The sequence below is a fragment of the Anopheles coluzzii genome, chromosome 3 (assembly GCF_943734685.1).
Source record: "Anopheles coluzzii chromosome 3, AcolN3, whole genome shotgun sequence".
NCBI lineage: Eukaryota > Metazoa > Arthropoda > Insecta > Diptera > Culicidae > Anopheles > Anopheles coluzzii.
In genome coordinates this window covers 19507738-19524435 of record NC_064671.1, presented here as the reverse complement: position 1 = coordinate 19524435, position 16698 = coordinate 19507738, and the positions used below count along the sequence as shown (strand labels likewise).

Sequence of the window (16698 nt, the reverse complement as noted above, 5' to 3'; positions counted from 1 at the left end):
AACGTACCCTAGTTGGACGAAAACTAGCTGCAGTGTGCAACATGAGTGTTTGTATTTTGTTTTTTTTTAATGAAATGAAATTCTCGCTCGTTTATCTACGAACACCGATAACGTAAGCCTCCTTAGGGCCACATGTTCAAATAATCAGGTTTTGAGTGCCGGAGCCAGCTTTCGGTTCTCGGTAAATGGAGGTTGAGTTTTCGAGTTGGAGTTTCTCTTCCGATTACCGCCTGTTAGAGGTTTGGTTTTGATATGGATTGACCTAAAATCAGAATCACATTTATATGTGTTTGGGTGATTAGGATTGAAAAACGAACGCAGACCTTACGCTCCCCGAAAAGGTGTGGCTAGTTGACGAACGGTGTAAGATGTCTAACGGTTATCACATCAAATCTTTAATTCAGTTTTTCCACCTCTCAGGTGTATAATGTTGGATATCATTTTTTGCTCGTTTCAACGCTTTTGAAACGTAAGACGTGTTTGACACTTGAAAAGCTTAAGTTAAGCCTTGTATAATTAAACGAGCACAGTGTGTTACGTTACACTACACTCACGTATTAGCGTTTGGAGACGAAGAAGAACTCGACGCGTGTTTCGGTGCACATGTTGTTCTTTGATTGAACTCAGCCGCCCTTGTCAACACTTGGCAACGGTAGCCGAAAGGTGTTGCATTACGTACATGTCCTTCTCCCAGATGGTGTGTGTGTTAGCATTTTGCATTGCGCTCTTCACTGTCGCGGAGGATAGAAAAAATAGCAAAGTGCGAAAAATGCTCACACGAACCACGGCAGACAGCTCGTCTCCAATAGTGAGATCGTGAGATCCGCATGTTCTGATGGTTGTAATGATCCAATTAAAATAGTCAGCTATTGAAACGGATGTACGTCACACCAACAGCTGTGATTCGGGTTTGCTTTTGCCCCCCTATCTAATGGCACTGAAAAATCGGACAGCAAAATCAATTAACACCTGGTTTGCCTGGTTTGTTCGGGTGCATAGAAAATGAAAACAAATCTCAATGTTAAGGTAAACATAATTTAGAGTTGATTAATGGAGGTTATTAAGTTTCGCACTAAACGGCTACAAGATTGATAGCTTTCAATTCGTCTTACTTTGAAGCCACATTTTCGGCTCTACTATTGCGTGCTAAACGATTGATTTCTGCTAACTCCCCTCCATGACCTATTGTCTAAGACTGTTAAGGTTAAATTGTTTGCTTTTTGTCCGGCGAATTTCGATTGTGAAATCGAATATTAAGCATGGAAATGAATGGAACTGTAGCTAAAGTAAATGTCCCGAACTAAGCTATTATTTTGCACAAACGGTCTTATTAATGCAAATGTGATACCCTTCGCGAAATTCCACCATATCCGGTGATATTGAACGTTCGACCGCAAAGCGAACGTGGTAAAGCCATCGCGATCGGAAAGGGTATCGATTTCGGAATGATATTTCTTTGCGTTAAATTATTTCCGCTTGAAATCCGATTCCGATCCAGACTTTGATATGTTACGCAGAAAAGAAGAGGGAGATACGCACTCCCCGGATGGCCAAATCTGGGTCGATCGGTGCTCTTCGGCATATTACAGTTCGTTGTCTCGAGGGGTAAGCCCCATGACATGATTGACCTTAAGCTGCCTCAAGGCTCTGGGAGCCGGAGACAGAAAGAATAGGGTTTGCGAACTAGCAGAGCTCCCCTAACACACACACCGGTGATCGTGTTTTGATCTGCGCATTGTAGATCTCTTGGGAGACACGGAACACAGGCTTACCACACCGGCGGGACAATCTCGGCACAGATTAGATTAATGCAAGGTAACTCGGGTCGGGGGTTCTTTTTGTAGGCTAAACCGTTCGTACATAAATCCTGCCGACCCAACCGACAATTTACTCCACCAAGCCCTTGGGGGCCAGCAAACGCATCTAATGGCCCCATTCTCCCCGGCATGAAGCGTCACCAAAGTGAACATTATGGAAGATTTATTGGTACCACCGCGTTGACTTCATGCATTTCGTGAGAGAACGGCGGCCCCTGGTGTGTAGTGTATGACAAGATGAGGCTTTTGATTGAATTATGAAATAACAGCCCCTATACATGATGATCGTTATTGTCAGCATCTCGGTTGGGGTAGGTTTTAGACACGAGATCCCAGCACGTATTAATCCACCTTTCGGTGCGCGGTGTACGGTGTTGTGTAGATGCCAATTTAATGACACTCAGCCGTCAGGTTGTTGTTGCTGGAGCGATACGAGATCTAGAAGGTTGTGTAGACGGCTAGATTTCACAATTGGCTGCTTTGGCTTCTCTGAACAGATTGACATCTGCGGTAGTGGCAGACAACAACAACAACAAAAAACCGTTGGTATGTCTATTGCTACTACCAGTGATCAATGTCTTGGCAGTTAGATCGATTGATGGCTGTGAGATGATCAATCGCAGTTAGCTATTGTGTTGCCTCATACGAAATGCTTATAACTCCGTACAAATAGGTCCATGTCATGGGTCAATCAAGATAGACTTGGAATTTCGCGATTTCGGTGGAATAGATGGAGATCATCTTGAAGGCGATCGTCGTTCCCAATTCTTCAAAGTTAGGTATAAAATACTGTTGTCAGAGGATGTATAAGGCATACAATGAAAATGTGAAACAGTGCCGTTAAACCTCTTCAAAATCCCATTTCTTCCTCAATAAGATATCTCATCAAAACTCATTAGGCGCGATCGTGTGTCTTACTGCATGTAGAAATCAATCCATACTAAACCCTGACGAGTTCATCCGCAGAGTCCATTTTCAACTCATAACTCAATGAAGCCCAATTACTTAAGGGATAAGTGTCACTGTCTACCGGCCTCGCTGCCGACAGTGTAAACCGGTAACTGTTGTGTGTTGCTTGCGGCACTCGGGCCAGTGACAGAAATTATTGGATTTGCACCGATCCGGTGTCCGTGGCGGCACGCAACCATGTCTCGAGAGCAACTCAAACCGCGTCCCTTCAAGGAAAGGTGTCGTGGAGCGAATTCATTTGTCGACACAGCAATTTGCAACAGTCGTCGTGCTTCGTGATGATGAACTCACGAACAGGAATCCAACCCTCCAACTCTGCACGATTGAGTAATAATAATGGCAGAAATAAGCCTTTAAACGGATCGACTGCTCGAGCAGCACGAAGAGCTTTTGCTTTCGGTCGCGAGTGTGCGGGCATAGCCAGTGGCAGTTTTAGCACCACAGCCCTAAAACTTAAATAATTAAATAAATTATTGAAAACCTATAACCGGCTTACCGAGCGGATTCACTCCGACCGCGGCCGAAGGGGTATAATTTTGCTCACGTGTGAGGTCACGCAGCGTTTGGAAGCGTTGCAAACGCACCAGCATAAGAAAAAAAACTCCTCCGAGAGTATTACCTCATTTTTATGGCATGCCGAAAAAAAGAACCGTATCCGGCCAAAGGGGGAGCAGCAGGTCCGTAATAAAACATTGACATTAGCAGAACAGGTCCGTTTTCGTCACATCCTGCGTGTGATGATGGGTGGTGGTGGGCCTACCTTTCACTATTTCACTTTGTTGGCGCTTTCGTCCTTTGATGAAGCATGAATGCGCGGGGTGCATATAACAGTTTCGTTTCGGTATTTAATAACCACAGCTCCCACAGAAGCTGTCAAACAAAGCATAGGCGGTACAATTTTACTGCAGTTGTCGCTCAAATTGTTTACGCTTTTACATTTCTTACAGTGAGAGTGATATGTTGATGTATATAAAGGTGCTCTGGTGCACCTCTACCGGACAGTAACGGTGCTTCATGTTTATTCGGTGAAATGTAAATAAAGCAACAACATCTTGCTTAATATCCGAACGATCTTAATCACTGTTACAATGTTGATGCATTTTGTACTTAATATGAGACATGAATTTATACTCTTTCTTTCCATTGCTCATTTATTATGGACATCCTCTTTCTTTAAAAGAGAACACAAATTTCTGTACTCAAAAAATAAGTAAAGAAGGCAAAAATCGACGAAAAAAGCAAACCACTTACTTATACATTTTAATCGAACGATAAAACAATGTTTGATACTGCCTGTCTCTCCCTCGATCACTTACAATGTGCATCGCAAATGTATGCCATGCACGTGATGGGCCGTGCCGTGTGCCCATGCGGCATGCTTTAAAAATAGAAAAGCACCGATAGGAGGAGGGAAAGGTTTCACTTTCCCAATTGATCCATAAATAGCGTGCGCAAGACTTTGGCAAGACTCACAAGAAGAAGAAGAAGAAGAAAAAAAAACATCAACCGCCAAAACCTCGAAACCGAGGAATGTATTGTATTTACCATTTCTGTTCGGCACAACCGATTCGCACACCAACGCCGGAGAATCGTTTAAATAATGAGGTGCACATTATTGGGGAGGAATTATGGCAACCGACACATTTCATCGCCAAACGGATGCACCTGTTTTAAGCAGATGCGAGGGGGCAGGGTGAATTGGATGATATGTTTATGGAGCATCGTGTTTGTAAAGATAGGATTTTGATTCACTTCTTTATTGCATAAAGATTGTAGGTACAAATGTCACATTTCTGTGTATCATGCATTCTATTCCTGTAAGCTGTATAATCCTAAACCCTTCTACATGTAAGCTACAGTTAATTAAAACATGATTAATGAGCTTAGTTTCAAACGAAACGCGTAGCTTTACACATTAATATTTCCTTTTGAGTTCCCCTGCCACATTTTTCAATCATTTATGATTGCGCAACTTTACCCAACCCTTCAATCATCGTCGCGACAACTGGATGAATGACATAGAAAAATTAGTTCGCAAAACGGATCGAGTTAATTTATGCACCTTCAGCTTGCGACCATGTTGTGGTCCCACGTTATGCCTAAAACAAATAAGAGAGGTAATAAGAGAGAAGGAGGCTTGTACGAAGCCTTCAACACACTATTGTGAGATTAGAAAAAAACCTACAAACCACTTTGCAATGTATAACACACACACATACTCTTTCAAAGACATAGCGAACAAACATCAAACGACATAAAACGAAACGAGCTTTAGTGCAAATCGAAAAAAAACACAACGAGAGAAGAGTGAAGAAAAGAAAAAAAACAACACAAGCACAAGCTATCGACGGAGCTGCTGCTCTCCCTGCCCGAGGTCCTTTCACGTGCGAGTTGGCGGAAGGTTTTGACTTAGTTAAGAGCTACATTTTAATTCCAATCAACTGCGCCTGGTGTAACCGCCGATTCCCCCCCGTATCCTGTCTGTCACCTGTGTCTTGTAGGCCACCCGCGGTCGCTTGGATGCGTGGTTTTCCAGTTTGCACGGCACCGTTGCAAATTATCTTGTCGCGTCTTGCGTGTGTATGTGCCGCTTCTTCCTGTGCACCTTAAGGCAGGCCACCAGCATCAGTGCAGTTGATTCAATTTTTGTCTTCATTGTAAGGCGTGCTGTGTGGCCATTCTCGATCATGTCTTTATTGGAGTTCCCTTCTATTCTGGGCCTCGGATGATGATGATGGCAGTTGACGGATCTTGAACGTAAACAAATAATCAGTCACTTTGTGACCCGCGGTGCGTGCCTGCACCTCCATTACGACAAGTTGCTACGGCCGTTTCCGACGTGGGGGAAGGAATGTCCGCCCCCGGCGAGCCATAATCCGGCGACGGTGTCCTGCTGCAGAAGCCAACAACCTGTCGGATAAATTTGCATGCGCACTGATTGACGGCGTTGTGCTGTTGGGGTGCGTGCGTCCAGCTTTTGTGGACGGAAAAATTTTCCGTCTTTTGACAGCCGAAAGAAGGAATGGAATGCATGCCGTGTTGCGTACTTACCGACATCGCATCCATTACCCCCTCGTGGTGGTGTTGCTGTTCATGACAGTGAACGGTCAGTGTTGCCAAAAATGGCCGTTTCAAGTGCTGTGGTGGCCGCCCTTCACTTTGTGCACACACACTGGTGATGGACAGCGATCGATGCAAAAATGGACATATTTTGCTACCGATCGGTGGCATGGTGGTTGCCGGCTTGCACACACGCGATAGCTGGTGAGCGAGGTGGTTTTTTTTTTTTGGGGGCCATTCTTTGTGGGATTTTCCTGACCGCGGGATTTGGTCCGTTGAAGGTTGCGGGTGGTTTGCCACCCGTTGCTTCTTTGGTGTGATCAATTACAACGGAAACACAGTGCAAACTGTCGTGTCAAGAGAAAGGATAATGATCAGTAAGGTTTGACTTATTGTTCTCTTCTTCGGTTTGGCTATAGAAAAAGGTTTAAAAATACACTTAACTACTGCTTTAACGTCATTTTGATCATCCACTTTTGTACGATGTTTTGGACTCAATTTAGTTTCTCAGCAGTTTATCATAAAATCTTCAATTTGTAGAAATATGTGTCTCAATCTTTCCATTTTTGTTATGTTTTTCTGTTTCATTTTAATGCAGTTAGTTTCCTTTTTACAACATAAAAACTATTATTGGGACCCTTCACGATTCTAGTCAGTTTTTTTGTATGGAGTTTGACAGTTGGAAGCTGAAATCATGTAAACACTCCATACAAAACCACACAAAAAACTAGCCTGCAATTTTCAGTCTAGATTATTCTAGCCTCAAAGCTAGAATTAGATTCGTGTACCTGCTCCAAAACACGGTGTTGTTTACATTTACCCCAAGGTGCATTAAAGAGATCAGGTGGTGGAATCTAGAATCAAAGTGTATGTAGTCCAGGTGGTCTCATTTTTTTAACCAAATTTGAATATCACTTTTTGACAGGATGGGTGAAAACTTTTGTTCAAACAAGCTTTCTTGAGGTTTGACGAATACTCAAAACTGTATTAAAATCTTCATTCAGAAGCAGAAGCGATAAAAATCAGCCTTCTAAATTCATACACCTTGTGATAAGCCCACCTGTATATTATACTCACTTAAATAGCTGCTCGAAAACTGCTATATAATGCAAACAGCTGACAGGATGAAATTTCAGTCTACGAACTTACAACGGATAGGGCCCCATTATCAGTTTTTGTATTGATGGTTTCTATTTTTTTGGTAATCATTTTATACATTGTTTATCCTATTGATTAATTACAACAAATTGGCTTTTTTGACTGTTGTGTCATTTATACTCCTCAGTCAATCTTTTTTATTTATCTTGTTGCTTATACTCGTTTTCATTTTAATTTTACCCTTTCCAATATATTCAATTGTTTTTTCTTAATGTCTTTGGCTCCTTTATTTCTTCTAAAAGGCTTTATAGATGTATTTTATTGTTTGTTTTTTTTCTCTGTTTTATATTTCGCATCGTAATTTTCCTCATTTGTGAGAATCAATCATTATCAGCTATTGATTTTGTTCGATTTATCACTTATTATATTAGTTACTGTTGATCTTATGCTCAAAGCTTGAAACTTGATAAATCTTTTTTAAATAATTTGAATTAATCACTGCTCTTGATTTTGCACTATCGTTTCGCTTCCGTTCCCTTTCCATCATCATCATCAGGATTTATCATCAACTCACATGAATTATGGCTACTTAACATGACTCGTTCCTGGCACACCACGATCGTGGCGCACTCTAACAAATGTCTAGCCTAGCTCTGCTTTCATAACACCAAATCCACGACCCACCGACCTGCCGGGTTGCCCGCTGATAGATCAACCACCTAAACCTATCACGACACCAAATGGGCATCACTCTTTCCAACCAGCCGTGTGTGTGCCGCAGCCAAAAAACACACATACGCAACGCGAACGCATTTTTCAACCCGTTTCGTGACGCGTTCATACGAGAGAATATAAATAAATCCGCACGAAGCTTCCCTTCCGCCCTGAATTTGCGGGTACCTTTAGCATCCGCTCGTGCTACTACCCTTTAGTAGCGATGGGAGCAGATCCTACACGCATCTAATGCCGCACATCTCATCACCCAAACACTCGCCCCACGACTCGCGGTAAAAGCACAGACCGGCCGGCGTGTTTTGGCGTGCCCCGAACCCCGCTGGCTTGCGTGCGTGTGCCGGCGGGCAAGATGCGATGTTTATTTTCGTTTTGCGATCGAAAGTGAAATTTCGCTGTTTGGTGGCCGGCTGTGCTGTTTACCGTGCGCAGTTTTTTTTCGCCTTTTCCGATAGAAATTCGTTCTTTCGGGGGTTTTAAACGGTAAAACAACAATTTGTTTACATGCGACCGGTTGGTGAGCTGCTACGTTGTGGTTAGAGTAGAATTCTTGGTTAGAAAATCCTTGTCGTGGTTTTGTGTATTTTAATAACATAAAATGTAGAAGAACATCTCTCTTCGTGGTGCAAGTGTGCCTGCGCAAAGGGGCAGAAATTAGGCTGAGCAGCTGATGATGATTAAATTTAATTTGGTTGTGCGTCTAGCGACCGTTCTGGTGACGGCTGTTTGTCGCGTAATTTATTCGGGAAACGTGTGGCCCCGGCCCAGTACAGTAGGATGATGCATCGAAAATGCAATCTTGGTTTGCAGATCTGCACAGTATATGTGTGCACCATATGAAGCCCATAAAATACGGCAGCGTTCGTTGACATGCGACAAATTTTACTAACTCAACGGTGCACCAATGGTACGATGGAGATTTTCCTCCTTTTTTGCTGCTTCCTTGCATTCCTTCACTGGTCGCTCAACCCTGTTGACTTGGGCCAACCTTAATTCGGGTACAGCCGATGACAAGCCGGTATGATTTATGTTTCCGACCATCGCTGGAGAACGTGTTTTATTTAATTTCGCTGCCCGCGCTCGTTTTCGGTGTGTGGCTTAGTAATTGAGCGCGGACTCATTGAAAGACTCGTTTTCTGGAGCAACTCTCTGAAGTAAAGCGCGGTACGGTGGTCGGCATTGCGATAAGCAGTAAATTGTAGCAATTTGTTTTTTGGGTTTGTGTGTTGTCGGAGTCTTTTTTACGTCAAAGAGGTGAGCGGGAGCCGACAAACGGTGAAATGAAAAATGTGCCCTGTCCGCGCCTATAATTAGAGCTATCCATCAGCAGCCGAAAATTTGCATGCGCTTTAACGTACCGTGGTACTGATGGGATGGAACTGCGAATTTGTAATGCACATTGCTTGTATCTTTGCGAGGATAGTTTGGAACTTTAATGTGTGCACAGTTTAATTTGCTCGTGACGTTTTAAGACGTGTTTGAGATGTAATTAATTGCTATCGAACTGAATAATATAATAATTCTTGGAGTTGTGGGTTAACAAAATTGTGATTTTGTTGTATACAATTTTCGGAACAAATGAGAATAGAATACAGTTGAAATATTGATAAATAATGTCAACAAATGCAGTTTAACTAAGACTAAATTTTGTTTTGTTTTTGCGACCATTACCAGGGGTAATTATTTTCAGAAAGAGAAAGACCCAAGTGAAAGTGATGTTAAACCATAAATGCTCCTAATTGACAGTCATTGGAGATTAAAATACTTCAAAATGAAAGCCAGCCCCAAATCGTTGAGTCCAAAACAATGAGCTTGCACTGTGTGCGCCAATGAAGACATTGCGCCTGATTGGCACAACCCTTGGCCACTCTTGTAGGCTGTCGTCTGATATGCAGATCACCGAACGACGGCATGTAGACGCCAGGCTGATCGCGCCAACAGCAGCAGCAGAGCCTCTACACAGCACTCGATTCCGATCGAAACGACTGTAGGACTGAATCGATTGAACGCATTTATTATTCGCAGTTTTGACGCATGCCTGTCACTCCTCGAGCCTTCCGCCGCTGTTGACTCCAAGCAACCGATTGGTGATTGACGTTCGTCGGCGGCGTGGAAAACTGTCTGTGGCTCACGATCTCGGCCTGACGCGCACTCCGCATCCCGCTACCACCGGGTGGACAGTTGAACGATCGATAATTTGCTCGCGTCATCGATGGGGCACTTTTATTAGGTAGATTGAATCGCACGAATCTCTGAAGAAAATTGAAACAACATGAGAGGGCGATCCAACCGTCAATCATGCGTTTCCGAGGGAGAGATTGAACGTTGACATAGACGTCTAGACGTCTGGGGCTGTGTGGTTGCTAATCGAATGATAAGTTTCAATTAGCAAACGACTAATGAAATAACAAATCAAGTTGGTCTGATACAATCACAAAACTCGTCACGTTCGAAGAAATGAGAGCACATTTTCCATTAAAAATCATACTTTACCCTCCTGTGTTTCGAGCAGCATCTCACCAAAACGGGCAATCCATATCCAAACATACTCAAAATTGGACGCTCCATATGCAGCTCCAAGGTACGGCAAAACCTCAATCGATCCTTTCTCTCGGCGCTCTGAAACTTAATAGGATTATTGGCCGACCACCGCCTGAGCTTAATTATCGTAAAGTTGGACGAAACATTGATCCGCTCGAAGCATTGTCTCGTTGTCCCGGATTGGTTTCTAGCTCGGAATCGTACCAAATAAGATGCAAATTTATTACAACCCACCCGCCGGGACTTGGCGAGATCGTTTGCCAATTTAGTACTTCGTGCACTCGTGTCCAAAACGGTGGTGTGATGTTTGAACTGCAAAACCAGCAAAGTTGAAGAGCACCTGAAGGTCCTTTTTGGGGTAGGTTGCGCGCTTAAAACGTACAAAAACCTGAGCAAACAACAAGAAGAAAAGCAAAAAATCATTCGCACTACTTTGGCGTTATTAATATTACTTTGCTCGCACGAGGTTACCGCCGTGCCGCCGTCGAGCGATTGATTTGTGGAGTATCATTTTTTATGCCTTCTTTGCGTCAAAGCCCTGACAGCCGAAAAGGGGAGAAGCGAAAGTAAATCGTTGGGCCAGCCTTTCGCGTCGGGCGTGGGTTTATTTTGTGCAGTGCTGCCTCAAAGCTGCTGGGAACGATATTTCGGCTTAAGGGTTATAATTGAACTGGATTGGACTCTCGAGCAGCACAAAACATTCGCCACTGGGTGTCTCTGCCGTAGCCGGTTCGTAAACGTGCGAATTGACTGTTTGTTTGCCTCATTAAGATGTGTACTCCTGACGAGAACCGCTTCTACAACAACAAAAAAGGCTTTAGTAGAGCAGTGCCTCGCCGAGTCCCCGCTATTCGGGCGGGGAAGGGCACATGGTGATTATAGTATGCTGTAATGATCGTGATCATACGTTTGTAGCTATACATCATGGACACGGCTGGAGATACCGATGCCCATTGTTTGAATTCAATTAAGATCCTTAACGAGCCATCGTTTACCACCTACCGAGTGAGCAATGTGTTGCCCGAAGAACGGTGTTGTCCGGTTTTTCGGGGGCAAAATGTGAAGTATGTTGGGCCAGAAAAAGGAGCAAGGTAACCTGTTATTTTTTGGAAAGCGAAAAACAAAACGAACCATGTAATTCATTAAATTACTTTCGGATATTTTCGCGTACTAGCGGCAAGGTGCGGTACTGGATCGTTATCTTGCTATTGTAGTACATTGATTTTCTGGGATAATTATTGCGGTTTTCTTTTTTCTGATATAGTTTTATGGAATATCCCGTAAGATAAGAAAGTTTGATTGGATCTTTGTGTTTGGTACTGATCTCTGTATTAACCTCTGGTATAATTCCTACGATTATACAACTTCTTTACCCAATTTCCATTTTTAAATGACCTCAAGGTCCATTAAAATGTCTAGTTTTTACTTCTGCTTAACGTACTACAAAAATCACTCAACTCAAACTACTTCATAAAAACTCCGTCCAACCAGAGGACCTTGTCTGGCAACTCCACTCAAACGTGGAAGCGTTCAGCGATCGTTCCTAGAGTTTTGTGTGTGATCATTAAAATTTAACGAACTCTACCGATCGAACCCACCTTACCTTACTCTGAGAAGGGAACAGATAGCGCAGTGAACGTGCGGTGGTGTTGGCGGCACCTACTAAAAAACCGGACCATAAACGTGCCTTGCCATGGCACGGTTTTCATCGAAACGGAAAGTGATTTTTTCGAGCGGCTGGCAAAGCGGCCATTTTATTAGCATTTTCCGGCGGTGAAAATTCACACTAGAGTGCTTCTAATGGTGATGGTTGCGTGTGTGTACTGCTTTAAACGATTAATACGAATGAGTGGCGTTTAAAACAGGAACATGGGCTTGATCGAGTGGTGAAGCTGAAGAAGGAAATAAAACCAGCTTCAAATTGGAAACAATTCTCCATTCCATTTAATGGCGTGTTACTATCGAAACGGTAGCCTTCGGAAGTCAATTTGTCAGTCAATTATCATCGTATAACACGGCACAACAACAAGCGAAGAATAAAAGAAACCAACAGTCCAGGGTTTGATCGTAAAATGCGAAAAGTTAACCAACAAATTAGTCTTGAATGATCCACAACGCCATAGCAAAGTCGGCAACGAGAGAGGGAGCGATAGAGAATGCAAAAAAACGTGTCACCTTTAAGACAACATCTAACCTCAGTTATGTCTTTAGCTATTTCTCCATCAACTCTCAACTACGCGGTGTGATGTAAAGTGTGAAACGTACAAAGACAAACATCGAGCTCGCCCATTAAAGTGTCATCAAACGACGAACATCAAGTGTGTGCCTGTGTGTGACTTAACCAGGTGTTTACAAGCTGCTTAAACCCGATCTTTTAATGCCACCGGGCATAATGTTGCAACAGCAACCACTTCAGTGAAACCCTGGGACTCGCGTGTGTTCAGTGCCCGCAAACCAATTACGGCTCCAAAACCAGCGACCAGGTCGTCGGTGCATGTGAGTGAGCCAGGTTCAAAATGTCCTTACCTCACTCGATCGTTACCGCTGTGCTGATCGTGGTTGAGTAGCTAAGTGCGCGTGTGTTTGTGTGGTTCGAAAGACGACGGAACATCTTCATCGGGAATTTCTGTGACAGCCGTGGAATTCTTGTCCAGTTTATTAAGGAGTGTTGAAAGAAGAATTCAAAGGTTACGCTCCAAACGTGATCCACGTGAGTGCTTGTGAGCGTGTGGTGTATAACATCTTTGGACTCCTCGGGAATAATACCAGTGGCCCCAGAGCTTCGTTGCGAGGTTGTAGTTCGCAAGGACAAAGTGAACGCATTTCTGTACACCGTTTTTGGACATCATTCCAGAAGTCTGGAAACGGAAGAAATCGCTTGGAATTCCGGTGACAATCAAAAATGTCATCGTCCAAGCCGCCGACGATGAAGTCGGCCCTACACGGAGGCATTTTGGGCGGCAAGAGCAATGGCAAAAATGGCAACGCCGGCAATGGCAGCGGTGCCGAGGGTCGACCAGTGCCCGCCGGTGGCACGCTCGGGCTCAGTGCCGCCGGCTGCAAGTACGACCGAACCATCGAGGATACGGTGGTGGCGCTGCGCCGCGAGCTTCGCACCGTGTACGAAACGCTGCGCGAACAGAACGAGAAGTTGGTCGATCTGGAGAAGGATGTGCGTGATCGGGACATTAGCATTCGCTACCTGAAGAACGAGTATCGCAAGCTGCAGGAGTACTACCGGAGCAACAAGAGCGACCTATCCGTGCCGCCCAACTTTAACCTGAACGGCAACAACAAGGAAAACGGCGGCGGTGGTGGTGGGTCGGCGAATGTGGACGAACTGCTGCAGAAGCTGCAGCAGGAGCTGAAGGAGAAAGATCAGATGGTGCGCGAGCTAAATCAGAAGGTGATCCGACTGTCGAACAATCTGATCTTCGTGCAGAAGGAGTCACTCAGCAAGGACGATCGGTTGGACGAGCTGCAGAATGAGATTGACAAGTTCCGGCAGGTGGTAAGTAGTAGTTGATGGTAGGATGTGCTAGCGCCAATTTAGGGCCGCAATCAGTGACATCTTTGCTGTGACATCTCAGGTTCGTCCCATCACGAAGGCGATGATCGAGAAGCGCTGCTCCGAGGACACGTTCGACAGCTGGTCACCGGGCGTGGAGAATACGCGCGTCCTGCCCGTCACCGAGACGCGCATCAAGCGGCAGGCCATCAGTGCGGAACCGTTGTCCTCGCTGGCCGGAATGCAAGGCGATCTCATCAAGATTCCCAAATCGTCACTGTAAGTGTTATGTGGGGGGCTTATGCGGTGGTGCGTGTGGTTTGTATCCCAGGAAACTGGAAATCTGCCTACCACACACACGCACTTCTACGTAGGCGATATTCACACGCTTCACAGCCGCGCAAAGGTGGTCTGGTGGTTAGCCTCCCTACGGGTGCCCCCGTAGCCCGATATCGTAGCGGAGTTCCGCGTGGATTTGTGACAGATCGAAGGATAGCACGAAAAAATGTAACCCCGAGTCGTCGGGTGTGTGTAACACCGCGCTACACATCGGCGTGGGCTGTGTTGGCCGGTGACATGTGTACACCGTTTTATTGCGTGTGAAACCACAGCTCTTGCTGTTGCCGGTGGTATCGTGTGACATTTGTTGAAGTTAAACTGGATTCCAGGATGGGGAGAACTGTTGTGAACGCAAACGGAGTCCGGGAGAGGCATTAAAACCAGCTCGCAAGATCCTTCCAGCAAAAAGACTCGTTTTCCACTTTTCCACGTGAGATCAATCAATGTAACGAGCTGTACGTGCATTTAAAAAAGGATGCCCAAAGGGATGTGAAATCTTCCCCGCCCCGACACCTCGGGCAACTAATGATCGGCAGCAGCAGTCGATCCGGCCGGCGATACAACAGGCTGAACCGTTCGCGTTTGCGTGCCCGCGGGCAGTTAATTAAAATGTTTACATTCCACCCCCGGTCGATGCAAAGTCCGTCGTCCGGCGTATCCGTCGCGCAAATTAAGCGGCATTAATTCTGTCACTGATTAGACCACCTTTGCCCTCGCCATCCTGCTGCGTGGTGGTGGGCACGCGTGAGCAACGAGGCGTGTTATGGGCTGTTGGGGCATGGTTTTTGCACATGCATCTGCGTTAGGTGCGTTTTTTTGTACATCCACCCCAACGCAACGCTAAAGGCGAAAGGGTAACTAACAACAACAACTACTACTACGCACACGTCCATTGGGTCGATGTACGCAGCTAATGTCAACCGTGTGTATGTATGTGTATGACTTGGCGAACCGTTTTCTAACGATGGGCCCGCATCGAAACGGCGGTGCTAATGCTAGATGAACGATTTAATTCAATCTAAATTACTGTCGCACCATTGATTAGAAATAATTCAATCCGACACGGCAACGGTGTCCGGCGCTGCAGGATTTAGTGGCTGGCAAGGAGGTTGAGAAACTAGCGGTACCCGTTGTTACATTGTGTGTTTAACGATGGCTGCTTTATGATCATTATGTTTGGTCTATTAAATAATTGAATAATTAATCATTTAATCATAGCGATGCAACTTTTAATCGAAAGGAGCGAACTGAACTTTTTCAATGAGTAATGGCTGCACAAGAATTGAAAAATAAATAAAACATATTGTTATTGAGGCATCATCCATAAATTACGTAACATTTAACTTTTAAAAAGAACATTGAAAACTTCTTGAAAATGTTCAGTCGGAAGCAAACCATTATATTAAATAAGCTTCGGTTTATGAAATCCTTACAGGTTTTTCTTGTTGCAAGTATTAATGAATTTTAATACAATTTTGGTTGATTTATTGTTGTATTTTCAATGTACTGCTATATTCAAATCATTTAATCGCGAAAAGAACAGTTTGATATTATGTATTGATTTTATTCCAGCAGAATAGCTCATTGAAAAGCCATCACGTAAACAACGTATGTTGACATATAGATAATATTTTCACTAATATCTGCTGTATATTAGCTGCGGTTTGAAAGCTCACATTTGTGGTTGCAATATATTCATCGAAGGAATTGTTATTTTGCATTTATATTCTCGATTTTCGACCATTTATGGGTATCGATGAATTATTCTATAAAAAGGAAAAAATTAAATTTTGCCAAAATCACATACATTAAAAAGTTATTTAACGTGTTCTTAATCTTTTTGCAAAATTTCATGATAATACGCCCTATCTATTACAAGATATTAATATTTCAAGTCAATTATTCGTGGCGCATATGATAGACATGGCACCCTAGGAAACACAGCTGGCTATCGTATATGATAACATGGCACTCAAAGTGTTAACTACATTCTTTAATCTCATAATTATACTATATACCAAAAATGATGAAAACTCAAGAATTATGTACTGGTACTGTTGAGCCAATCATTTTATAGAACTGAAGATAATAAAATCATCGTCGTTTTTCTAACGCATGACCAATCAAATCAAGGCTCCATATATTAGGTAGGGATTTTGGATCATCTTGTGTTGTGTTACCTAACCAGGCTTTCAACCACTCGTTTTCTCATTTGTAACAAATCACAACGCTAGAAGAAACTTTCACCTCCTCTGAGAGTGTTACGTAATTTATGGATAATCCCTTTGTCAGAAGAATTCAAAAATGCCTCTGAATGTTGACCAATCAAAGTTTCTCCTCCTCAAGCTCAATCGCGTGCATTTTGCTCACAATTCACGTGCAATCCTTTAACATTTTGTCTCAATATGTCTTAATTTTACCATTAATATGTTGAATGAAATGTTTGATTGTCATTCTATAGCCATCTTTTGACTAAATTCAACACGAAAAGGCCATGACTTCCACCAACATAAACACCGCGCACATCGTTCCTCATTCATCTGCCCATAAACAATGCACGCTCCCTCCTCCATGCAGGTCGTTTCCAAAAATGGAGCGTTAAATAAAGGTATAAATCCAAACGTCGACCCCAAA

The 16698-nt window shown here is 43.8% G+C and overlaps 1 protein-coding gene across 5 annotated transcripts in view; it reads left to right on the top strand.

The window, feature by feature from the left end:
- The window catches only part of LOC120959490 (cGMP-dependent protein kinase, isozyme 2 forms cD4/T1/T3A/T3B), a 129178-nt gene that overhangs the window by 58906 nt on the left and 53574 nt on the right, over positions 1-16698 (top strand). The window contains exons 2-3 of one of the 5 annotated variants that reach the window (XM_040382930.2): positions 12429-13728; positions 13808-14004. The exons of the other annotated variants lie outside the window; for them this stretch is intronic. Coding sequence (XP_040238864.2) covers positions 13120-13728; positions 13808-14004 — 806 coding nt within the window. The 5' untranslated portion in view covers positions 12429-13119. The remainder of the gene's footprint in view (positions 1-12428; positions 13729-13807; positions 14005-16698) is intronic. 5 annotated transcript variants of the gene reach the window in all.